The sequence below is a fragment of the Prunus persica genome, chromosome G5, assembly GCF_000346465.2.
Source record: "Prunus persica cultivar Lovell chromosome G5, Prunus_persica_NCBIv2, whole genome shotgun sequence".
NCBI classification, from domain to species: Eukaryota; Viridiplantae; Streptophyta; class Magnoliopsida; order Rosales; family Rosaceae; genus Prunus; species Prunus persica.
Window position 1 is genome coordinate 8,998,635 of NC_034013.1, and position 18,953 is coordinate 9,017,587.

General features: G+C 36.9%; 3 protein-coding genes across 4 annotated transcripts; 1 reads left to right on the top strand and 2 right to left on the bottom strand.

Annotated features, from left to right (window-relative positions):
• LOC18776433 (thylakoid lumenal protein TL20.3, chloroplastic) lies at positions 105–2,365 on the top strand. Of its 2 annotated transcripts, none has more exons than XM_020563300.1 (7): positions 105–363; positions 465–663; positions 752–781; positions 1,010–1,116; positions 1,518–1,552; positions 1,696–1,824; positions 1,928–2,365. In XM_020563300.1, the coding sequence occupies exons 1-7, from the start codon at positions 213–215 to the stop codon at positions 2,117–2,119; spliced, it is 843 nt and encodes a 280-aa protein (XP_020418889.1). In that variant the 5' UTR covers positions 105–212; the 3' UTR covers positions 2,120–2,365. The 2 variants fall into 2 exon arrangements, with proteins under 2 accessions (XP_020418889.1, XP_007210535.1); XM_007210473.2 differs by having other exon boundaries at positions 262–363; positions 460–663.
• Positions 2,894–7,351, bottom strand: LOC18777350 (proline--tRNA ligase, chloroplastic/mitochondrial). The gene is made up of 11 exons (XM_007209807.2): positions 6,759–7,351; positions 6,606–6,662; positions 6,383–6,493; positions 6,183–6,269; positions 5,971–6,084; positions 5,680–5,886; positions 5,327–5,464; positions 4,274–4,435; positions 3,632–3,831; positions 3,356–3,439; positions 2,894–3,273 (listed from the first exon to the last, which is right to left on the bottom strand). The coding sequence occupies exons 1-11, from the start codon at positions 7,095–7,097 to the stop codon at positions 3,132–3,134; spliced, it is 1,641 nt and encodes a 546-aa protein (XP_007209869.1). The 5' UTR covers positions 7,098–7,351; the 3' UTR covers positions 2,894–3,131.
• On the bottom strand, positions 12,566–16,969 carry LOC18776696 (NAC domain-containing protein 7). The gene is made up of 4 exons (XM_020563455.1): positions 16,328–16,969; positions 14,100–14,283; positions 13,733–14,004; positions 12,566–13,546 (listed from the first exon to the last, which is right to left on the bottom strand). Exons 2-4 carry the CDS (start codon positions 14,257–14,259, stop codon positions 12,890–12,892), a joined length of 1,089 nt encoding a protein of 362 aa, XP_020419044.1. The 5' UTR covers positions 14,260–14,283; positions 16,328–16,969; the 3' UTR covers positions 12,566–12,889.

Here is an 18,953-nt window from a genome sequence, read left to right on the forward strand (position 1 = left end):
TCAAGCTTTTAGAGCCCTTGATGTAGAGATTTTGACTTGGTAACAAGTGGCAAACTACCAACCAAAGAACAAACAAACACATGTGCCCCCATCCCGACCACAAAAGATGAGCTTCATCCCATGTTCAACTTAAACCTTCCTAATCCATTCTTCTCCTAAGTCCTACTTCATATTCCAACTTCTGTACTTCCTTGCATCCAAATACTTTTGTAATGGCACTCACTTTTATTTCCTCACTATCCATTAAATCCTTAACCACATCTTCTCCAAATCCAAAGGCTCCCCCAATTCGTCTGCAATCCCTCTCCAACAAGCCCTTTTCACTGGTCTGCCAATTAGATCCTGAGAGACACCATTTTCATGGTAAGTATTTCTTTTCCTAGCCAGCATATGTAAGCTACTGTTTGTGATGAACATCTAAGTTTCAAGCATACTAGCTTACTGGGTTTTCTCAAAAAGGTCAGATTGTTCCAGCAAGCAATGCAAGACAGTTAATGAAGATTCGAAGAAATGGAGAAGCATTGTTTCAGCAGCAATGGCAGCTGCAGTTATTAGCTTTAGCTCTGGCATGCCCGCCATTGCTGATCTCAATAAGTTTGAAGCTGACACACCTGGTGAATTTGGGATTGGATCAGCTGCCCAATTTGGTTCTGCAGACCTCAGGTCCCATTTCTTTTTAGAAACTGTATGTTGCAAGCATTTTTGGGTTCTGAGTATAAAGGTTGCATTCCCTTCCAATGTTGTTATGCAGGAAAGCTGTACATGTGAATGAAAATTTCAGGTAATTTTTCATCTCTGCGTCATGTTTAGCCATATGTCATAGCCCATAATTTGGACCAATTTTACAAAGAAAATAGATGAAAAGAAAAGGAGCTAACATGAATGTTGCTGATTTTGTTGTTGCTATCAGTAACATGGTGTTTTGTTTGATTGCAAGCTTGCTGCTTTATGGCATTTTTTTCAGTTTGTGCAATCTTGTATTTGTAATCAATCTAAATGACTAATACAGAAGAGCCAATTTCACTTCTGCGGATATGAGGGAATCTGATTTCAGTGGTTCAACATTCAATGGTGCATACCTTGAGAAAGCAGTCGCATATAAGGCAAATTTTGCAGGTAAGATTGCTGTCGTTGAACGTTGTATCGTATACTTATAGAGAAACCGCAATATGCACAAGTGACACTGAGACTATAGCATTTTCATCATCCAGTAAATAATTCACATCAGAAAGACAGAAACCCCCACTTCATCATTATTTCCATTCCTGAGAGGTCATATCCATCCAGCCCTGCACTTATTTGGTGGTTCAAAAGTTCTTATATTGTTGAAAGATTTGCAACCCAGCTACTGCATCTTTTCTTATCATGATCCATGATCCAGGATCCAGGATTGGTATCTTTGCCAGGAATCTTATTGCATTGGTATCTTACAACTAAACTAATCTTCACAACTGTATCAGGTGTCAATTTTCATACACAAAATCTTTAATTTGTTAACATCTTCTGACATTTGACAGGTGCAGATTTGAGCGACACATTGATGGATCGTATGGTATTGCCTAAAATCTCAGCACAAATCCTTAACCATTTGACTTCGGCATAGTTTTAGGCACAGTTTTGATATTAAACTTAAAGGAGTTAGTTGAAAGACTACCTAGTTTTATTTCCATTGCTTAAGAATTATGATGATTACAGGTCCTTAATGATGCTAATCTCAAAGATGCAGTGCTTGTTAGATCAGTTCTCACCCGAAGCGATCTTGGGGGTGCCCTCATTGAAGGTGCTGACTTCAGTGACGCCGTCTTGGACCTCCCCCAGAAGCAGGTACTGACCTAGCCTTCTATATTTCTACAACTGTGTTGGAAATTTGTAACATTTTCTTCTCTAGCATGCATATTCCTACTAGTTCTTGGGTTTGTTCATATAGGCTCTTTGCAAGTATGCAAGTGGGACGAACCCAACAACAGGGGTGAGCACAAGAGCAAGCTTAGGTTGTGGGAACAGTCGACGAAACGCTTATGGCACTCCCTCTTCCCCTCTGCTAAGTGCTCCCCCTCAGAGACTGCTTGATCGGGACGGATTCTGTGATCAAGGCACTGGTCTTTGTGATGTAAAATGATTCCAAGGCATGGTAATTAGTTTTACCAACATCATTGATCGCATACGATAAACGTGTGTAGATATGTATGAGGGATAAAAGAAAATGCAGAACCAAAACTACCTGTACATCCTTAAAGCCTTAACTATGAAACACATCTGAAACAGAAGGAATCAGTTGTTGATTATGATCATATCTTGAGTAATGTATTGATGAGAAAAGTTTTCCAATGCTTCTGTTGCAATTGAAGTATCATGATCAGTGCTACTTTCTATCTCATTTCCCATGACTCTGATTCCAAATTACACTTGGAGCTGGTTCACAGTACGCAATTAGAGGAGGATTTGTACAAAGCAGAGTGAAAGAAATTAGGATTTTTGCAGTCATCTATTTCAAACCAAAACTAAAACGGGTACAGAAAATTGTTCAACTTCAATTTTTCTAGACTTTGCATCCAGTAATTTAACAATTAGGAAACAAAAACACAGGAAAAAAGAAGAAAGAAAACGTGGGTTTAGAGAAGCATCTGATGGAACTGAACGTTCTTAATTCCTTACCAACCCTTGACAGTCCAATGCCGAAAGAAAGTGCATTGTGTGTGTTTTCTTCGCTTGGTTTCCACTTGCTTGTGCATTCGACCACAACTACTATGAGTTAAATTCTCCTCTTTAATTAGAAAGTTTTGTTTTTCTTTTGAGAATCAAATAGATATCAAATGCAATTCATATACCACAAAATAATGATATTAAAGTCATTTTACTTTGAGACACTGAGTTATTAATAATTGGCTCGCAATTCTTAAAACGTAATATATTTCTAGCTTCCCAAATTTTCCATATAATCAAAAGGGCAATGTGTACATCCAAAGTTGAGAACAAAAGGAAATTAGCAAATGAACTGCTTTGACAATTCATTGCAATTGTTATGTTACATGATTACAACAAATCACTTTGACAAAACAGGAAACATAAAACAAATAGCTACTTCCTCTGTGCGGCAGGCAATATCCATTCCGAAGGAAACCTGGAAACTCTTAGTATGATTTTGCAAAAATAGCTACTTCTTCTGCAGGGTTACCAGTCATGAAGCATGATTTAATCCCGAGCGGCTGTTCAAAAGGAAAACACCTAATGGTTGCCCCTGTTTCTTCTTTTACTCTTAACTCCTCTTTGTCACTGTACCAATAATTGGAGCTCAATATCAGCATCAGAAGTGCAATTCATATTTATTGAATTAAAAAAGTCACGATAAACATACCCAGCAGACCATGGACCTCTTGCCCATTTTCCCTGGGAGATTGCAACTTTCAGTTCATCATATGAGCTGACATCCACAATATTGCTGCCAAAAAACCTCTCTTCTTGTCAATTCCTCCATAATTTTCCAACAAAGTAAAAGGGAATAATAAATGTTAAGATGATTTGAGTACTACTACTATCAATTCAATTCTTTTTACTAGACGCCTTATAAAACTCTATCAAACAGAAAGCATCTTAAGACCGTAGAGTGATAAATGTTGGAGCAAGAAAGCACCTATCCCGAAATGATTCTGCTTTTTCCAAAAGTGACGACTGGATCTCATCCAACTTGTCCTTGATATAAGCCTCCAAAACTGAAGGCTCCATGGATATTCCAAAAACCTTCCCTTGCTTTCCAGGAACATCTCTTCTAGATACAACCACACTCTGGCTTGAAACATCACGAGGGCCAATTTCAATCCTTAAAGGGACTCCCTAAAAAAGTAAGGCCTGTTATTGGGGTGATTGACAAGAAGAGAACATTTTCATGCAGCTACTTTTATCTTAAAAGAAAATATATTGTAAACAGCTTCTTCTAAAAGATAGATCCCATACATTATTTGTGCCTGCAACAGAATCAGCACTCAAAAGAAACGATTAACTCACAGGAAGTATATGTTCACATGTGACCAATACCAGTCTAAGAATGAGGAAGGCTCATTTTATTCATAAAAGTATCAGGCGAACATCCCAGTCAACTCTCATGCAAGTCAAACAATGAGAATGAATGAGATGGCTAATAGATGTAAGTTTTTCAACTCGTGTCACAGAGAACTTCTAAATATATAAGTTGCTCTCAAGTCATACGATTGCTATGCCAAAAGTAACACGCCAAAGAGTACCAATTTCTGCTTTATCTTTAAGGATAACCACAAACCTTCATCTCCCAGAAATTGAATTTCCATCCTGGTGTTCTTTGATCAGAGTCATCAAGTTTAACTTTAATGCCTGCAGCATGCAGTGCTTCCTTTACAGATGATGCAGCATTAAGAACTACTGCTCTATCGTCATCCTTCTTCCAAATTGGTATGATCACCACCTAAAGCAACCAATGCAGTTTTTTATAAGAAAAAAAAAGGCATGCATGCATACACGCATGGACACATATAAAACACTAAACAAGCACACCAAAATGAACTTTAAGCATGACAAAGTAACCATTCTTATGAGAACAAAGAATGCTAAACTCTAAATAATTTTGTAGAGTGGGAGAATATATTAATCCGACTACAATACACCAGAAGATCAAATGGATGCTTTCTGTTTCAAAAATTTCTTAACCAAACAGTGAACTTTAACAATACAAAATTGACAAACACATCCAAACAATCCGGATACAGAATTTCTCTCAAACACAAGGGACATCTTATCATGGATTCGATGTCCATGGAAAGCAAGTCCTAAGCCAGCTTCCATGTTACTGTAAGAAAAAACTAAAAGAACCCAATATGTGGAGTTATCAAAACAGAGTGCCTTTCACTGTGACATCATAAATTCCCTCTTTATGCATCAGAATTTTCAATAAATGAGATATACCTTATAGATTTGTTACAAAATAACAAGCCACAAAAAATCAACACAAATGCTTATCTTGAACATATTCTATAGTTAGATTACTCCACCATTGTCGTGCTCCTCTGCTTATGAAGTCGTTCACATCTATTGCATTTGCCGAACATATTAAGGAATCAATCCCAATAAACTGCGACATTAACCAAACTCACAAACAAGTTTCCAGATACTCCTGTACTCACACAGAATATGCTAAGATACTGACATCGATGTATGACAGACTGTACTTCTCAAAAAGTCTGTTTTGAAGACAGTCTTACTGCAACTTTTGATTTACATACATAATAGCAAATCACCACAACTCTAGAAGTACACATTAGCAACATAAAATGCAAAAAGTTATCCAACTTTAGCTTACCTGTATCGGTGCAATCTTTGGGGGAAGCATTAAACCTGTATCATCTCCATGGGTCATGATAATACCACCAACGAAACGGGTACTGACAGCCCACGAAGTCTGCCATACATGTTGCCTTAGTCCACTTTCATCAGTAAACTGTGCAAGCACAAATTTTGGTCAAATGGATCATATACAATTAAAGCATACAAGAATAATGATTAGTCAATTACAGGAAACAATTATATAAGTTGAAGACTCTAGAAGGAGGATTAAAGATCCTATTCCCTTAAATAGAATACTACAAATGAGGCTTCGATTTCTTGAAGCATCAGGAATAAAACTGCAAGGACAGCACTATCATAGAAGAATACCTGTGTTCCAAAGGCACGAGAAAAATTCTGCCCAAGATTGTGGCTGGTTCCAGCCTGTAATGCCTTCCGATCACCCATCATAGCTTCTATGGTATAGGTCTTCACAGCACCAGCAAATGTTTCCACTTTTGACTTTCGACCTGCAATAACAGGTATTGCAGTTTGCTCATAAGCAAATTTTGTATACACGTCAATCATCTGTATAGCCTGCAAATCAGCAGCAGTAATGCATTAACCAAATGGTACTCATTTTGCTAGTGTTTAAGGGCAATCATTATGTCAGATGCAAACCTCTTTCTCTGCCTCCTCTGGAGTGGCATGAGCAGTATGGCCCTCCTGCCAGAGAAATTCAAGAGTCCTCACAAAAGGTTTCGTCCGCATCTCCCATCTTGTGACATTCGCCCACTGAATTAAATTAGCCATGACAAAATACCAAAATTTAACCCAAAATTCCTCTAATGAAAGTTGAAGCACGCTGCAAATGATGTGAGAAAGCATAATACCTGATTAACCATAAGGGGAAGATCACGGTAACTATGAATCCACTGAGTGAACATGTGATTTACTATGGTTTCACTCGTGGGTCGAACCTGCACACCTTCGGTCATAATTATTCAGTAACTTCAATAGTTTGAACACAATAGTTCAGCTTATACAATCAAATACAAAATATGAAAAGAGTTCGCGATAGAGGACGACATACCACAAGTTTCTCTTCAAGCTCCTTCCCTCCTCCTATTGTCACAACTGCTAATTCAGGACTAAATCCTTCAACATGACTAGCTTCTTTCTCTATAAATGAGTAGGGTATAAACTGCAGCATTCCACATAATCAAACAACTCAGAGTTATAACTTGTAAGCATATATTAAAATTTGGAATAACATAAAAACCAAAAAACTAAAAAGCATTGTAATTTAATAATACCTGTGGGAAATACATGTTACTGTGACCGGTCTCCTTGAATTTCACATTCAGATAATCCTAAAAAATAAATAACAATTTTTTATAAGCCCCTAAATTTAATTTTAAATTAAGGCAACAAATACAATCCAATGCAAGTAGTGGAGCTAGAATTACTTGAATGGCTTCCCAAATGGCGTATCCGTAGGGACGAATGACCATGGTGCCGCGAACCGGACCGTAATCGGCGAGCTCAGCTTGCTCAATGACATCGAGGTACCAAGCATTGAAGTCCTTCGACCGAGGAGTGACGGCTTGGTCCTGGACTCGATTGCTTTTCTGAGTGTCGACTCGGTCATCGGTCTCGGATACCGTGGTCTGAGCTGAGAAGGAGGCCGCGAATACTGGAGTACGGAGGATGCGGTGGTGGTGGCGGGGGAGAACCGCCGGAGAACGGCGGGAGACGGAGGGCAAGAAGAGCGAGCTCAGAGAAGGTAATCTCAGTGACACGACCATTTTTGGGGGCTCAGAGACTTGGGAGAGAAGGGAGAGAGATGAGGTTTATGATGCGGGTGTTACGTGGTGAGGCTACATTGCTGTAATGGTGTTTCAGTTTCTGATCCGTTGATCTGATATCTCACGGTTTCTGATTGGTCAGTGGATCACCGATCGATTTTAGAGTTTGGTCAATCTTTCAGTATGGGCTGGGTTATATTTGGGCTTGGCCTGTCAAGGAATTAGAATTTTCGAGTCTTTCGGTTAGCCCAATTACTGACGGAGGCTAGGATAATTAGTTAGGATAAGAACAAATTGATGGTTATTTCCCTCTAATGTAATTTTTTGAGTAAGTGATAGTTTAAACTACACAATTATTGTGCCGTTCGAACTTGAGACCTCTGGTCTGCAAGTTAAGACCTTTTTTCATTAGACTAGACCCTATTGGACCCTCTAATGTAATTAAAAAAAGAAAAGGACTTCTTTAACAATTCGATGAAGCTGTGAGATTTCACTTGGAATGAAAGGATTGGAGTGTGATTAGGCAGTAATGAGATTTAAGAGTAAAGCATTTTGAGTTGAAGATTTAATATCTAGAATTTTTATATAAATCTAAAATGACAAAGTTAGAGATATAAACACAATATCATCACCGAAAAGATGAGTAGTTATCTTCTTTCTTTCATCGCCACAATGGAACTTTTATCTATTATGAATCAAGATGTATATCGATCGGATGGTAAATGCTGAACCATCCCACGTCATTGCCTCATTACAAGTTAAAAGAAAACCTAGCAAGAGAATGAGCCACAACAGTGCACTTACAAGAAATGATTTACATGAGAGCCAATAAAATTTAGGGAACTAGTTATTAACTTGATCCAGGTGCTCGTTTGATGCAAAGCTTTCCCTATGTTGATTCAAACCAAGGTCACTATTTTATGCATCCGAGAAATTCCTCAATAAAAGGGAACTGAAAGTTCCCATATATATTTTAGTGTCCGCTGCTCTTGGCAGGCAAAACAACTTATTGCATGGACCATACCATAAAAACAATATTGTTACCATGAAGCAGATGGGGCGTGTGGTGTGTGGCATGGCATCTACACAAATATTGTAATCATTTTGCCGACCTGCTTGCTGGTCCTCACCAAATTGTTCATTCTTATCTCCCCATACATAACCCGGATGGGCACACTAGTGGTGCACTCAGTATCTATTTGACATTGCTTATTTTGTGTGATAAGTGATTTTTAAAAAATTTGGAAAACTCAGCCTGTTTGGTTGCTGTGAGAGAAAGCAATAAAGAAAAGCAGCTAATGAGGTGCTTTCATTTTTTAATTATGCAGGAATCAGTTTTGAAGAGGCATTGGGTTTAATAATTATGCGGGAATCAGTACCAACAATACTTTTAATAAAAAGTTTACCAAACACCAAACTGTTTTATCTCACAGTTGATTTCTCTCATAACAAATCTGACAATGCTTATTTTCACAATACAGTAATGTCAAACTGACCCTCAATAGAATATCTCCTGTAAATATGTTTAGTACGCACTCATGCCTGCATTAGAAGGGCTTTTCATTATCATGTGCGCTACATGCGATTTAAAGATTTCTTATTGTGTTTATAAATTTTCTAGATGTTGGGTGCAATAATTTGCATTAAACTAGGATTAAGCTCTATAGTTTGTTGGTATTTACCCTGGAGTTATTTGGGTTAAGAATAGCAGTAATTAGAGAGGAGGAAGGGGCATATAGGTGATGTTTGGTGACTAGTAATAGATTGGATTTGAAGAATCACTAAATCTAAGGTATAGTGAAGGAGAAAATGAAGGTAGGAGTGAATGACTTTCCATGTTGGGGGAATTAGAGGGAATTACTTATAAGGTGTTCTCCTACAATTTCGTGGGAATTAGATGAGATAAGTTTTCTTCATGAATAATCCATTTTATACCTTCAACTTGGTCCCAAAAAAAAAAAATCATTTCTTCTTTAAACATGCTAAGGAGTATTCAATCCAATCCAGTAAAAATCACCAAACATGACCATAGAGGCAAATGAAGTCGGTTGGCAATGGCATGAGAGCTTTTTACAAGTTGATGAAGAGTGTCATAAAAGCTAACATATAGCAAAGCACACCGCAAAAGTGGTAGGGAAGCCTATATTTTAGTTCCTAGAGGTCAAGTTTGAGCCCATTGCTTGGACTTTACTTTTCTCTTTCTTATCAAGTGGACAAACAACCTGCATCAACCATCAACAAATAATAAAGCAGAGCACTGAAACAAAACAACCATCAATTTGTCTCCTTTTTGGGTGGCCTCCAATCAGGGAATGTGCCCTCCTTTCCTCTCAACTCTCATCCTCTTTGTCCATGTGTGTCGCTCGCTCTGCCCTCAAAACCCTAGCTAAAAAAACCTAGCTTTCTCAATGTCAATGTACAACTTTATATGTGTGTGTGTATATATATAGGTAATAATGTAGAGCTATAGCTAGGTCTGTATTTTGTACTATGATAGGGTACATAAATATTATGATCATATACATACACACGTACGCATCCCCAATTATTGTATATGTATATAGAATGTAGCAGGCATACAAAAGTTTCTTTTGATTTATTTTGATTTCTGAGTTTAGTATATCATGACTCTCTACTTTGTTTAAATGTAGGGCATACGAATGAGATAGGTCAACCTCTCAGCCTAAACAAAGAGCTAGCTTCATCTGCGTCTATCTTATCTCTACCTCAGACAATAACTTAATTAATTTCTGAGAAAATATATACTTCATTCAGTAGTGACAAAGAATGACATCACCAAAATAAACAGTAATACATAAGATCAGATTGATCAATGCGCATATGGGCATGCATTACCATATGTTACAATCTATGCTTCATAACTCATCAAGCTTCATTCTATTTTTGTATAGCTTAGTGTGGGATATTATTAAATCTGATTCGGTATAGATATTGTCGCTAACTTAATCACCTACGTGGATTTAGGCCCAATAAATCTATCCAAAGCATCGCGTTATTAGTAGACTATTTAGTACTTTTCCAACGTGGGATTATGCACACATTCACATCTAGGGCTTGATCAAGTCACACAACCGCAACATCTTATTTAGTTGACATGTTTATCACCACATATTAATTATGTGATAGAAGTACTTAGTTTACTATTACATTCTAAAAAATTAATAAGTTTTTAATTAGGATGTGGACCAAAAATTATTTATGATATACACAAATATGCAATGGATTGATTCAATATTTAGGGATAACATAATCGCTGTCTAGTGGTTTTGCAAAGGCAGAACAAATGAGTAGTAGTAGAGGCAAGCCCTGGACTCCGGGAACTGTGGAGCTTAAATTGGGATTTAAGAAATGGCGACTAAGGAAGGACAGGATTAATGATGCTGCTTTTCTTCACATGCCGCTGTAAAGAATGATGTTTAAATTTATTATCCTAGTCCGCCACAAAACACATATAATGTTGTTATGTGAACAAACCCTAATTACTCATTCAGTTTCGCACTTGTCTGCTTATTGTTCTGGATGTTGCTGGCCAGGTGAAGCAAACTCTCTCTCTCTCTCTCTCTCTCTCTCTCTCTCTCTCTCTCTCTCTCTCTCATATGTGCAGGCCAGCTGACAGAAAATGAATAATGTCAGTCTTTAGTTTGGTCCTTTCTTTTATGTTAAGTGACGCAAGAAAAAGTTAAGAAAACAAATAAAACCCAGCACGTCAAACTATCTTTGGTCAGAAAGAAAGCACCCACTTCTTTTTTATCTTTTTCTTCTCTGAGGAGTCCATTTCCCAAGCATTCTCTCTCTCTCTCTCTGTGTGAGATAGGAGTTTTGATGAATTATGAGTCCATGACAGCACGCCCAATGATGTTGTCCCTTCAGAATTTGCCATTGCTTAAAAGGGATTTTCATGCTTGACTTCAACTCAAGTAAGAGAAGAGAAGTGATCTCAGGTCAATATTCCATAGCAACCACACTCATTATTTTAACACTCTCAGACTTTGTCCTCCTCATATTTAAACCCCTCCTATCCTGTACCCCTGGGTATAATTTTAAAATGAACTTCACGCGGGTCCAACAAATCTATATCTGCAAAACTTGGTGCTGGGAAGCTAGCTGAGGTGGGTGACTGATATCTAAATTAATTTAAGCCTGGATGTGCTGCATGCATGTTTCAACGCATTCACCTCTTCTATTGTATTGTGTTCTATTGTGCTTCCCAGTTCTATCTGATTTTTATGTTCTAGTTTCATCAACAAACTGAGGGAACCGCGAATATCTTGTCGACGAAAAGCAATTCTAGCTGTTTTCGAGTGAGTCATCTTCTTTCAAGGTATGCCAAATAGTCTCTTTGGTTTCACATTCAAATTCTAAAACCTAAGTAAGTTAATAATTAAATGTTGCAATACATCGTCATACTAGTTTGATTTCTGCACAATAATAAGTACAAGTTATTCAAGTTATGCTATTATTATCTATTCCAGAAACTAAACCATGGGGGGGGGCCGGGAAAACTTAGTTGTTAATTATGCCAATTCCTTTCTTATTTCTCAGTGGAAGATTGGAAAATATTTCTCTCAAACAGCTCGCCATTGCCTTCGATATCGATACAAAGCCTCCTTCGAAATATTTTGTTGTTGTTGACAGAATTCATCTTTTTTCAGTTAGAATTGTTGCAACAGATCGACTAAATATATATTGAACAAAGTCTAACTGACTGTATTAACTACCATTAATTCCAGATCAGCAATGCATATATACTGGACAGCAGCTGCTGAGGCTTGTGATATTATGGTGATGTACGATGTCCCAAATCACTTTTGTGTTTTTTTCTCATCGCCACCTTAAATACGTGGAGTGCATGCATCACAATTGTAGGACTAATTCAAGAATAGATCTTGTTGATAGTAAATCGTCGGTAAATTAAACCCTATTCGCCCGTAGGCGATTAGTTTTGAGTTCGATACTCTAATTCTATTATCAAAAGTTTGATACTTAGGCCAACATATGCTAACAGTCTGCAAAGACAGAACCTTTCCTCAGCATATGAATTTGGCCCTTACTCCAGGAAGACAAAACCGTTCTTCGCCAGCTTAATCTCTTATGATCCTCACTTTGATTTCTCTTTCAATTTCGCAAACTACAATCAATTAAGCCTACCTTACATTTACGCTTAATCTCTTATGATCATCGTGTTCTTTCAAGTACTTTAAAAAATTGCATGTTCCAAAACTATCTCAGGACAATCACATACCAAGAATGCTACCAAGTCATCTAGTCTGGAAACGATTGATTATATGATAAAAAATACACACACACAATTGATTACATTTCTCATGAAGTATAGAGGAATCGTTGTGTCACTGCTGCTGCGTGCTTAATGTATAACATATATTTGATCGAGTAGACAGAGAGTTTTACTCAGTAAATAATAATAATCAAACAGAATACCGGGCCAGGCGAAATAACGAAAAATACGTTCAACAAATATATATTGGCCAGATAGTTCAACAAGTACTGCTACGCCATACAGTCCACATTGTCTTGACTAAGTTATTTTGTAATTAAACATATATGTTCTACCTAGCTAGCTGCCTAGTATTTCTTTAAAACATCAAAGGGCACAAAAGTCGAATAGGGTAAAGAAATAGCATTGTGTTTTCTTATGTACAGCAGCTGGATTATAATAATATTGTGTTTTCTTGATCCCTTTGAAGTACTGTACTTCCTACGATTAATTAGTATCATGTATTGGCTAATTATATGTAATATTCATGTTCTGATCATTTCCACAGATCAATTTGGCAACTAGAGGTGGATGTTGAGGCATAGTCCCGCCCCAAATTTTCATTGTCTGGCCTTCTGGAAGACTCATTGGCCAGCATGTTGGCCACATGAAACATTGATGCTGCATTGGAGTAATTTGTAACTTCCTTGGAAGCATCTTGCTGGTCCTGGCTCAGCTGTGACGCAACAAACTTGTCGAGCACACGCCAATCGGTCACCTGATCAACAGATTGCTGATCATTATTGTTGTAAAGCATCAATGACGATGACGATGAGTTGAACATGTTTTGCTGCTGATTGATGTGCTGCTGCAATTGCTCCTCTTGTGTGAGTGTGGAAGACTGCAACATTGAACCATATGGGGCTGACTGAGGAACCTTGGGGCTTTCTAATTGAGGGAGCTGGAGGAAAGAATCATGGTGGTGATGATGTGGCATGTTGTACTGCAAATCAAGCTCTTGTTTGCACTGGGAATAGTGCTGCTGCTGCTGGTGATATGGTGAGGCATAAGGGTGAGAAATTGATCTCCTTGGAGACTCAAGTTCTGGCATGAATGAGACTTGGTCATACCAACATGGTGACTCGTAATCACCCATTTTCCTCACTGTTGCCAATCTCTTCTTGAACACCCTACACACAACCCATCCTTCTTCCTGTGTGCAATTATAACAATCTTTGGTGTTAGAAATAAACTTCACTTACAGACAAAGAAACATATACAACTGTGGAGGACACAATTTCGTCAATCCTTGCTTCGATTCTCCTTCTAAGAAACATATAAAACATATACATTATTGATATATAGGCTCGTAGAAAGCATTAGAAAAATTAATACTTGCCTGAGGAGTTCCATTCTCACTAGTTTCTAGTCGATACTCATGCATGATCCAATCTGACTTTTGTCCATTTGGAGCACGGCCTTTGTAAAAGACTAAGGTCTTTCTCATGCCAATGAGGATGTTCCTTGAGTAAATAGCCTTATCTCTTCCTGTAGCTTTCCAGAATCCGGCTTTTGTTGCCCTATTGGTTCGAGTTCCAGTAGGGTACTTCTTGTCTTTGTGGCTAAAAAAGTACCATTCATTCTGATCATCAGTTCCTATTTTGCACAATTCTGTCCAATTCAACAACAATAATGGTGAAGAGGATCAGCAGATTATTAAGTAAGTTCTCTCGGTTTAACTAAAGCATGAATGAATTACCAAGTACCTTGAAGGTCCCACGGCTCAATCTTATAAAGATCAACATCTTTGATGACATCAAGGTCAATCCTTTTTGAAGCAATCTTCTTTCTAAGATAATAATCGACAAGTTCTTCATCCGTGGGGTGGAATCTAAAGCCCGGGGGTACATGTGAAAAAGTATTCATCTTCTCCGTATAGTTATCCAAAACCTGCATTTCAAACATGAACACAATCAAACCCCCAAAAAGAAAAACATGAATAATAAGCAAATATGAACTCAAATATACTTATGACAAATGCTTCCTCCTGGTCGTGAGAGAAAACGAACACATATCAAACGTGAAGTCCTTCTATATAACATCAGGGTGTACATACCTTAATTTCTAAGTAATACACAAACATACGTATATATGATTAGTTTTTTCTTGCCACACACATAAGTAAAGTAAATTATCGAACTGTTTAGCAACGAAACTAAATTGCAAAGTTTTTAATGTCAAGTTGAATTCCGATCTTTGGAATATATAATATGCACCATGCCAATCTATGCACCATGGCAATCTAGCTAGGAAACGACGCAACATGTAACAGTACGGAGGGCAAGAAATTACACGAGATCCACAAGTACTACTGAGCTTCTTGTTGATTCTTAGAGTACACAATGCCATGAAAGAAGCCCTCTATTGTCTTGTTGATTCCACCGCGAAAAGAAGAAAAACACAGAAAACTCTTGTGTTTCAGTGAATATTGAGACTAAAATCTTACGTCCAAAGGCAAAAAGTGTTTGTACTTATATATACCTATAGAGAACCCTAGGTGCTAAGCATCCTAATAAAAGGGAAAAATAGAAGAAAAAAATCTAAAACTTACCAAAATAAAGAAGATCCTATAAAATAGAATTTATTTAAAAGACAATAATTGCCTAAAACGAACCTATATATATACGAGACAAGAGATTATAGGAAACCAGTTGGCGGATTAATTATAGAGGAGATCATATAGAGATAAGATTTCCATAATGGTAAATAAGTAATTCGTCTTCGTTCTGTCTTTTATTTTGCCTATTTTGAAATCTGGAAGTAGATTCTATACAAAACAAGAAATAGATCTTTATTTATATCATGCGTATATCTATATGTTCATCTAACTAAATCCGACAGCTTAACAACAAAACATGAGTTTAAGAGTTTAGCAATGGTTTGATGATGAAGATGAATGAAAGTTGATGAAGCTACTCTAATTAGAAACATTAATCAAAGCGAATCTACGTGTAGCAAGATTGGACTGGAATTATGAACACAAATTAGAACTGATTCACTTTTCTTTTTCTTTTTCCATAAGCAGTTTAGAAATCAGATTGCAGATTTGTACATATTGAAGAAACATAAAAAGAAAAAGGGGTCTCATATATCAATGGTGAAAACTGAGGGGGCAATGACAAAAAGTTGACTTTGGATGATCAATTAATTGCATAAATTATGAACAAGAACAAAGAATTATAATCATACTTCAATTTAAACGACGACGAAAATAATTTTGTCTATACCATAAGAAACTAGGAAATGGATTAATCATTAATTATAGCTGTAGTAATATTAATTACATGGTAACTTAAACAATACACTATTTTCTTTTCATAGCTGTAGGACTCATCTAACCAAAAACAAAACGTGATAATGCATGTAGGACTCATCTTAATGATTTTTCTTTTCATGTAAACCATATGGTATGACACCTTCGAGAGGATAGATCCATGCATGTGGTAAAAGGAGGTGGTAATTTTGATTTCCATCAAAACCCCATCAAGGGGGTTAAAAAAATGGATGGAAAATAAGCCTAATCAAAGAAAAGTCTGAGTGTTCTTGCTCATGCGGCTTGGATGAGCACACAACATGAAAGCTGAAAACAGACAGATGATCGATCCATGTTGTTCCATATTAAGAAAACAAAGATCATCCTGCAAAACATGAACAGTGGAAGATACCATCTTTAAAATTAAAGCAAATACATTTGATCTTAAGCGAGCCTAATATTCGACGAAGCTTCGAGCTAATATTTCATCTGCTTTGCTTCCAAAGATTAATGGTATGTACCATTTTCATCTCTGATCATTTTAATACACTCATGCAACTGGCCACATGGATCAAAATATTATCACTAAGAAAATTAAAAACCAAAAAAAAGAGAGAAAAAGAAGAAGAAGAGGATGATATCAAGAAAGGGGGGAAGAGGAAGAGAGGAGGAGATGACAACCTTGGTAATCTTGTACGGTGACAACACCCTATGGAAGCTAAAACTGCTGCACACAGATCTGGTTGATCAAGTAAACCTCGTATATCCACCAAGCAGCCAGATGGTAGCTTAAAGATATATATGTAGGAGACAATATAGGAAGCTTGGCTTTCGTCACTCTTTTTAACTTTTTGGTTGTGAAATCCCACTGAAGCAGACAAAAAAGAAGCACAGAAAAGAAAGCACCAGACACAAAAACAAAACATACAAACAAACAAGAAGAGCAAAGCAAATCCTCGGGAATTGAACTGATCCTCTTCGAGAGAGAGAGAGAGAGAGAGAGAGAGAGAGATCAGATCCCGAGAAATGGAAAAGAAGGAAAGGAAAGGGAAAGTTAGAGGCTAGCTAGGAATGGAAAAACAGGGAAGAGACGGAGTTAAATAAGAAGAAGCAAACAAAGAAACAAACAAAAACAAAATATATAAACACATGCCCTAATAATCCATCCCTCTCACTCGTATGCACATTTTCTCTCTCCTTATCTTTTCAGTGTGTCTGTGGTGGCTTGATTGCTGCAAAAGCTTTGCCCGAAATAAAAGGGAGGCGCTCAAATGGCTCAAGAAAGTGAAAAAATGAATCAATGAGAGAGAGAGAGAGAGAGAGAGAGAGAGAGAGAGAGAGAGAGAAGGTAACCTCCAGAGCCACCCACCAGTGATGGAGACCAGAAGAGAAAAGCTGAGCTTCTCTGAGGCTGTCTCTTCTGTGAGAGTGAAGGAAGGAGATTGGACGGTGAGGATTGGATGGATGACGAGAGCATATGGGGATTGGCTCAAATCTTCAAGGACAATGAAGGACAAAAAACAAAGGGATTAATTAGTAGTGTGTTAAACAAATTAATTGACTATTAATATTTGTTTGATGATGATGATTGATGATAAAAATATATATGTACAGATATTTGTAATCAATGGAGGATATTTTTTTTGGTGGTGACCCCTCTCTGCCTGAGGCTGTGGTGAACATTCTCCCGCCAAAAAGTAACCTAAGCTTAGCTAGCCATCTCTCTCTCTCTCTCTCTCTTCTCTATATTATTGATCCATTGCAGTTGAGTCTACACCGCGTGCTGTGCACGTCCAGATTAATTATGATACTACAATTTATAGCCCTTCTAGATGATTACTATTTGTTTATAAAAATTATAAGATCAATAAACTTTTCCTAATTTCTAAGTGATTAAAAACAATTACCCGTGCACCCGCAATTGTGTATTTCAAATCCTCCCTTTTTCAATATCACTTGTATAAAAAATACAATGTATACACCCATTTTAGCCTTAAATTATCATATATCAAATTTGACAAAGTAAACTGATCCAAATGTGTACTTGCATGTTGTATTGGGTTTATGAAATTAAGGAGCTATTCCTTTTCCCATCGCCTCTAGAATAAGGGTTCGTTTGAGAGTGTTAGATAGGCTAGAATCACTTCTAGGAAAAAGTACTTCCCAAGTTTTTTTTCATATAATCACTTTAAATGATTTTGGGGAGAAGCACATGATAGGTGCTTCTCCATAAAAATCACTTAAAATCACTTAAAGTGTTTATATAAAGAAGTGATTATCGGTCTATTCAAAATCACTCTCAAACAAGCCATAAATAAGTAAACTCATATGCATTATGTCTCATCAAATTAAACTTCTGCTACTCGGGTTTAATTATATGAAAACATGTCTCTCAACTGTTCCATCGATCATTACAACTAGAATTATCTTTGTTGGAAACATGTCTCTCAACTGTTCCAAAATGACTTAATATTATAGAGATCGATATAGCTCTTGGCACAATGAACAAATATTTTACTAGCAAATGGAGGACTCTCCTACCGTAGCAAGGAGGCTCAACGTCCTGTTTTTTGATCGGCAAGGAGATTCAATATCTTGAAGGGGCAATTATATAAAAAAGCACATAAGTTTATTGAAACCCTGAATTGAGTTCATAACTTTCACTGGTTGCATAGAAAAGGTATTTTTTTATATAAACGATATTTTATTTTAAATTAATCTAAATTACGGGAGGGAGATTCAATAAAAAGTATATTTAAACTAACAGTTACCTGAAAAAATAAAATATATATGCGATAAATTTATGGAACTTAAAAAATAGTAATAAAAATCAATGTTATTCTTCATATCTTTCGACATTTATCTTTTTAATTAATGAGCACCGATATTCTATACATAAATTTAGTTTTCCGGAATTTTCTTACCCCATATTTCATTCGCAGATTATGTTACTAAAAATTTAATTTATATAATTATTTTTTATTATTTTCAGCAACCATCTCCAAAACCCTAGACAGCCACACTCCAAATCCTTCAACAAGCAGAGTCTCTCTGCAAATGCTCGACCCCGTTACAAGAACCAAAAAAAAAAAAACAAATTTAATTCAAAAAGTGCAAATAAATTAGTGCAACAATTCTGGAAAGAAACTTTTTAAGGTTTGGAAAAAAGAATTATATATGATCCTATGATTCCTATCCTCACCAGCAAATGCACGCGGGCTCTGGTTGGTTGGTCCGCAATTCTTTAATTTGTATTGTATTCTCTACGAACCCTCGGCTTTCATGACATGGGCCCCACAGACCGACC

Excerpts from the sequence above, each read along its gene's own strand:
- LOC18777350 (XM_007209807.2), bottom strand. The coding sequence starts at position 7,097 with ATGGTCGTGTCACTGAGATTACCTTCTCTGAGCTCGCTCTTCTTGCCC. Across the intron at positions 6,663-6,758 it reads CCATTTGGGAAGCCATTCAA|GATTATCTGAATGTGAAATT; the intron begins GTAATTCTAGCT and ends TTTATTTTTTAG. Across the intron at positions 3,274-3,355 it reads AGAGGTCCATGGTCTGCTGG|TGACAAAGAGGAGTTAAGAG; the intron begins GTATGTTTATCG and ends TTATTGGTACAG.
- LOC18776696 (XM_020563455.1), bottom strand. The coding sequence starts at position 14,259 with ATGAATACTTTTTCACATGTACCCCCGGGCTTTAGATTCCACCCCACG. Across the intron at positions 14,005-14,099 it reads TGAGCCGTGGGACCTTCAAG|AATTGTGCAAAATAGGAACT; the intron begins GTACTTGGTAAT and ends TGAATTGGACAG. Across the intron at positions 13,547-13,732 it reads GTGAGAATGGAACTCCTCAG|GAAGAAGGATGGGTTGTGTG; the intron begins GCAAGTATTAAT and ends AATTGCACACAG.
- LOC18776433 (XM_020563300.1), top strand. The coding sequence starts at position 213 with ATGGCACTCACTTTTATTTCCTCACTATCCATTAAATCCTTAACCACA. Across the intron at positions 782-1,009 it reads CATGTGAATGAAAATTTCAG|AAGAGCCAATTTCACTTCTG; the intron begins GTAATTTTTCAT and ends TGACTAATACAG. Across the intron at positions 1,553-1,695 it reads ACACATTGATGGATCGTATG|GTCCTTAATGATGCTAATCT; the intron begins GTATTGCCTAAA and ends TGATGATTACAG.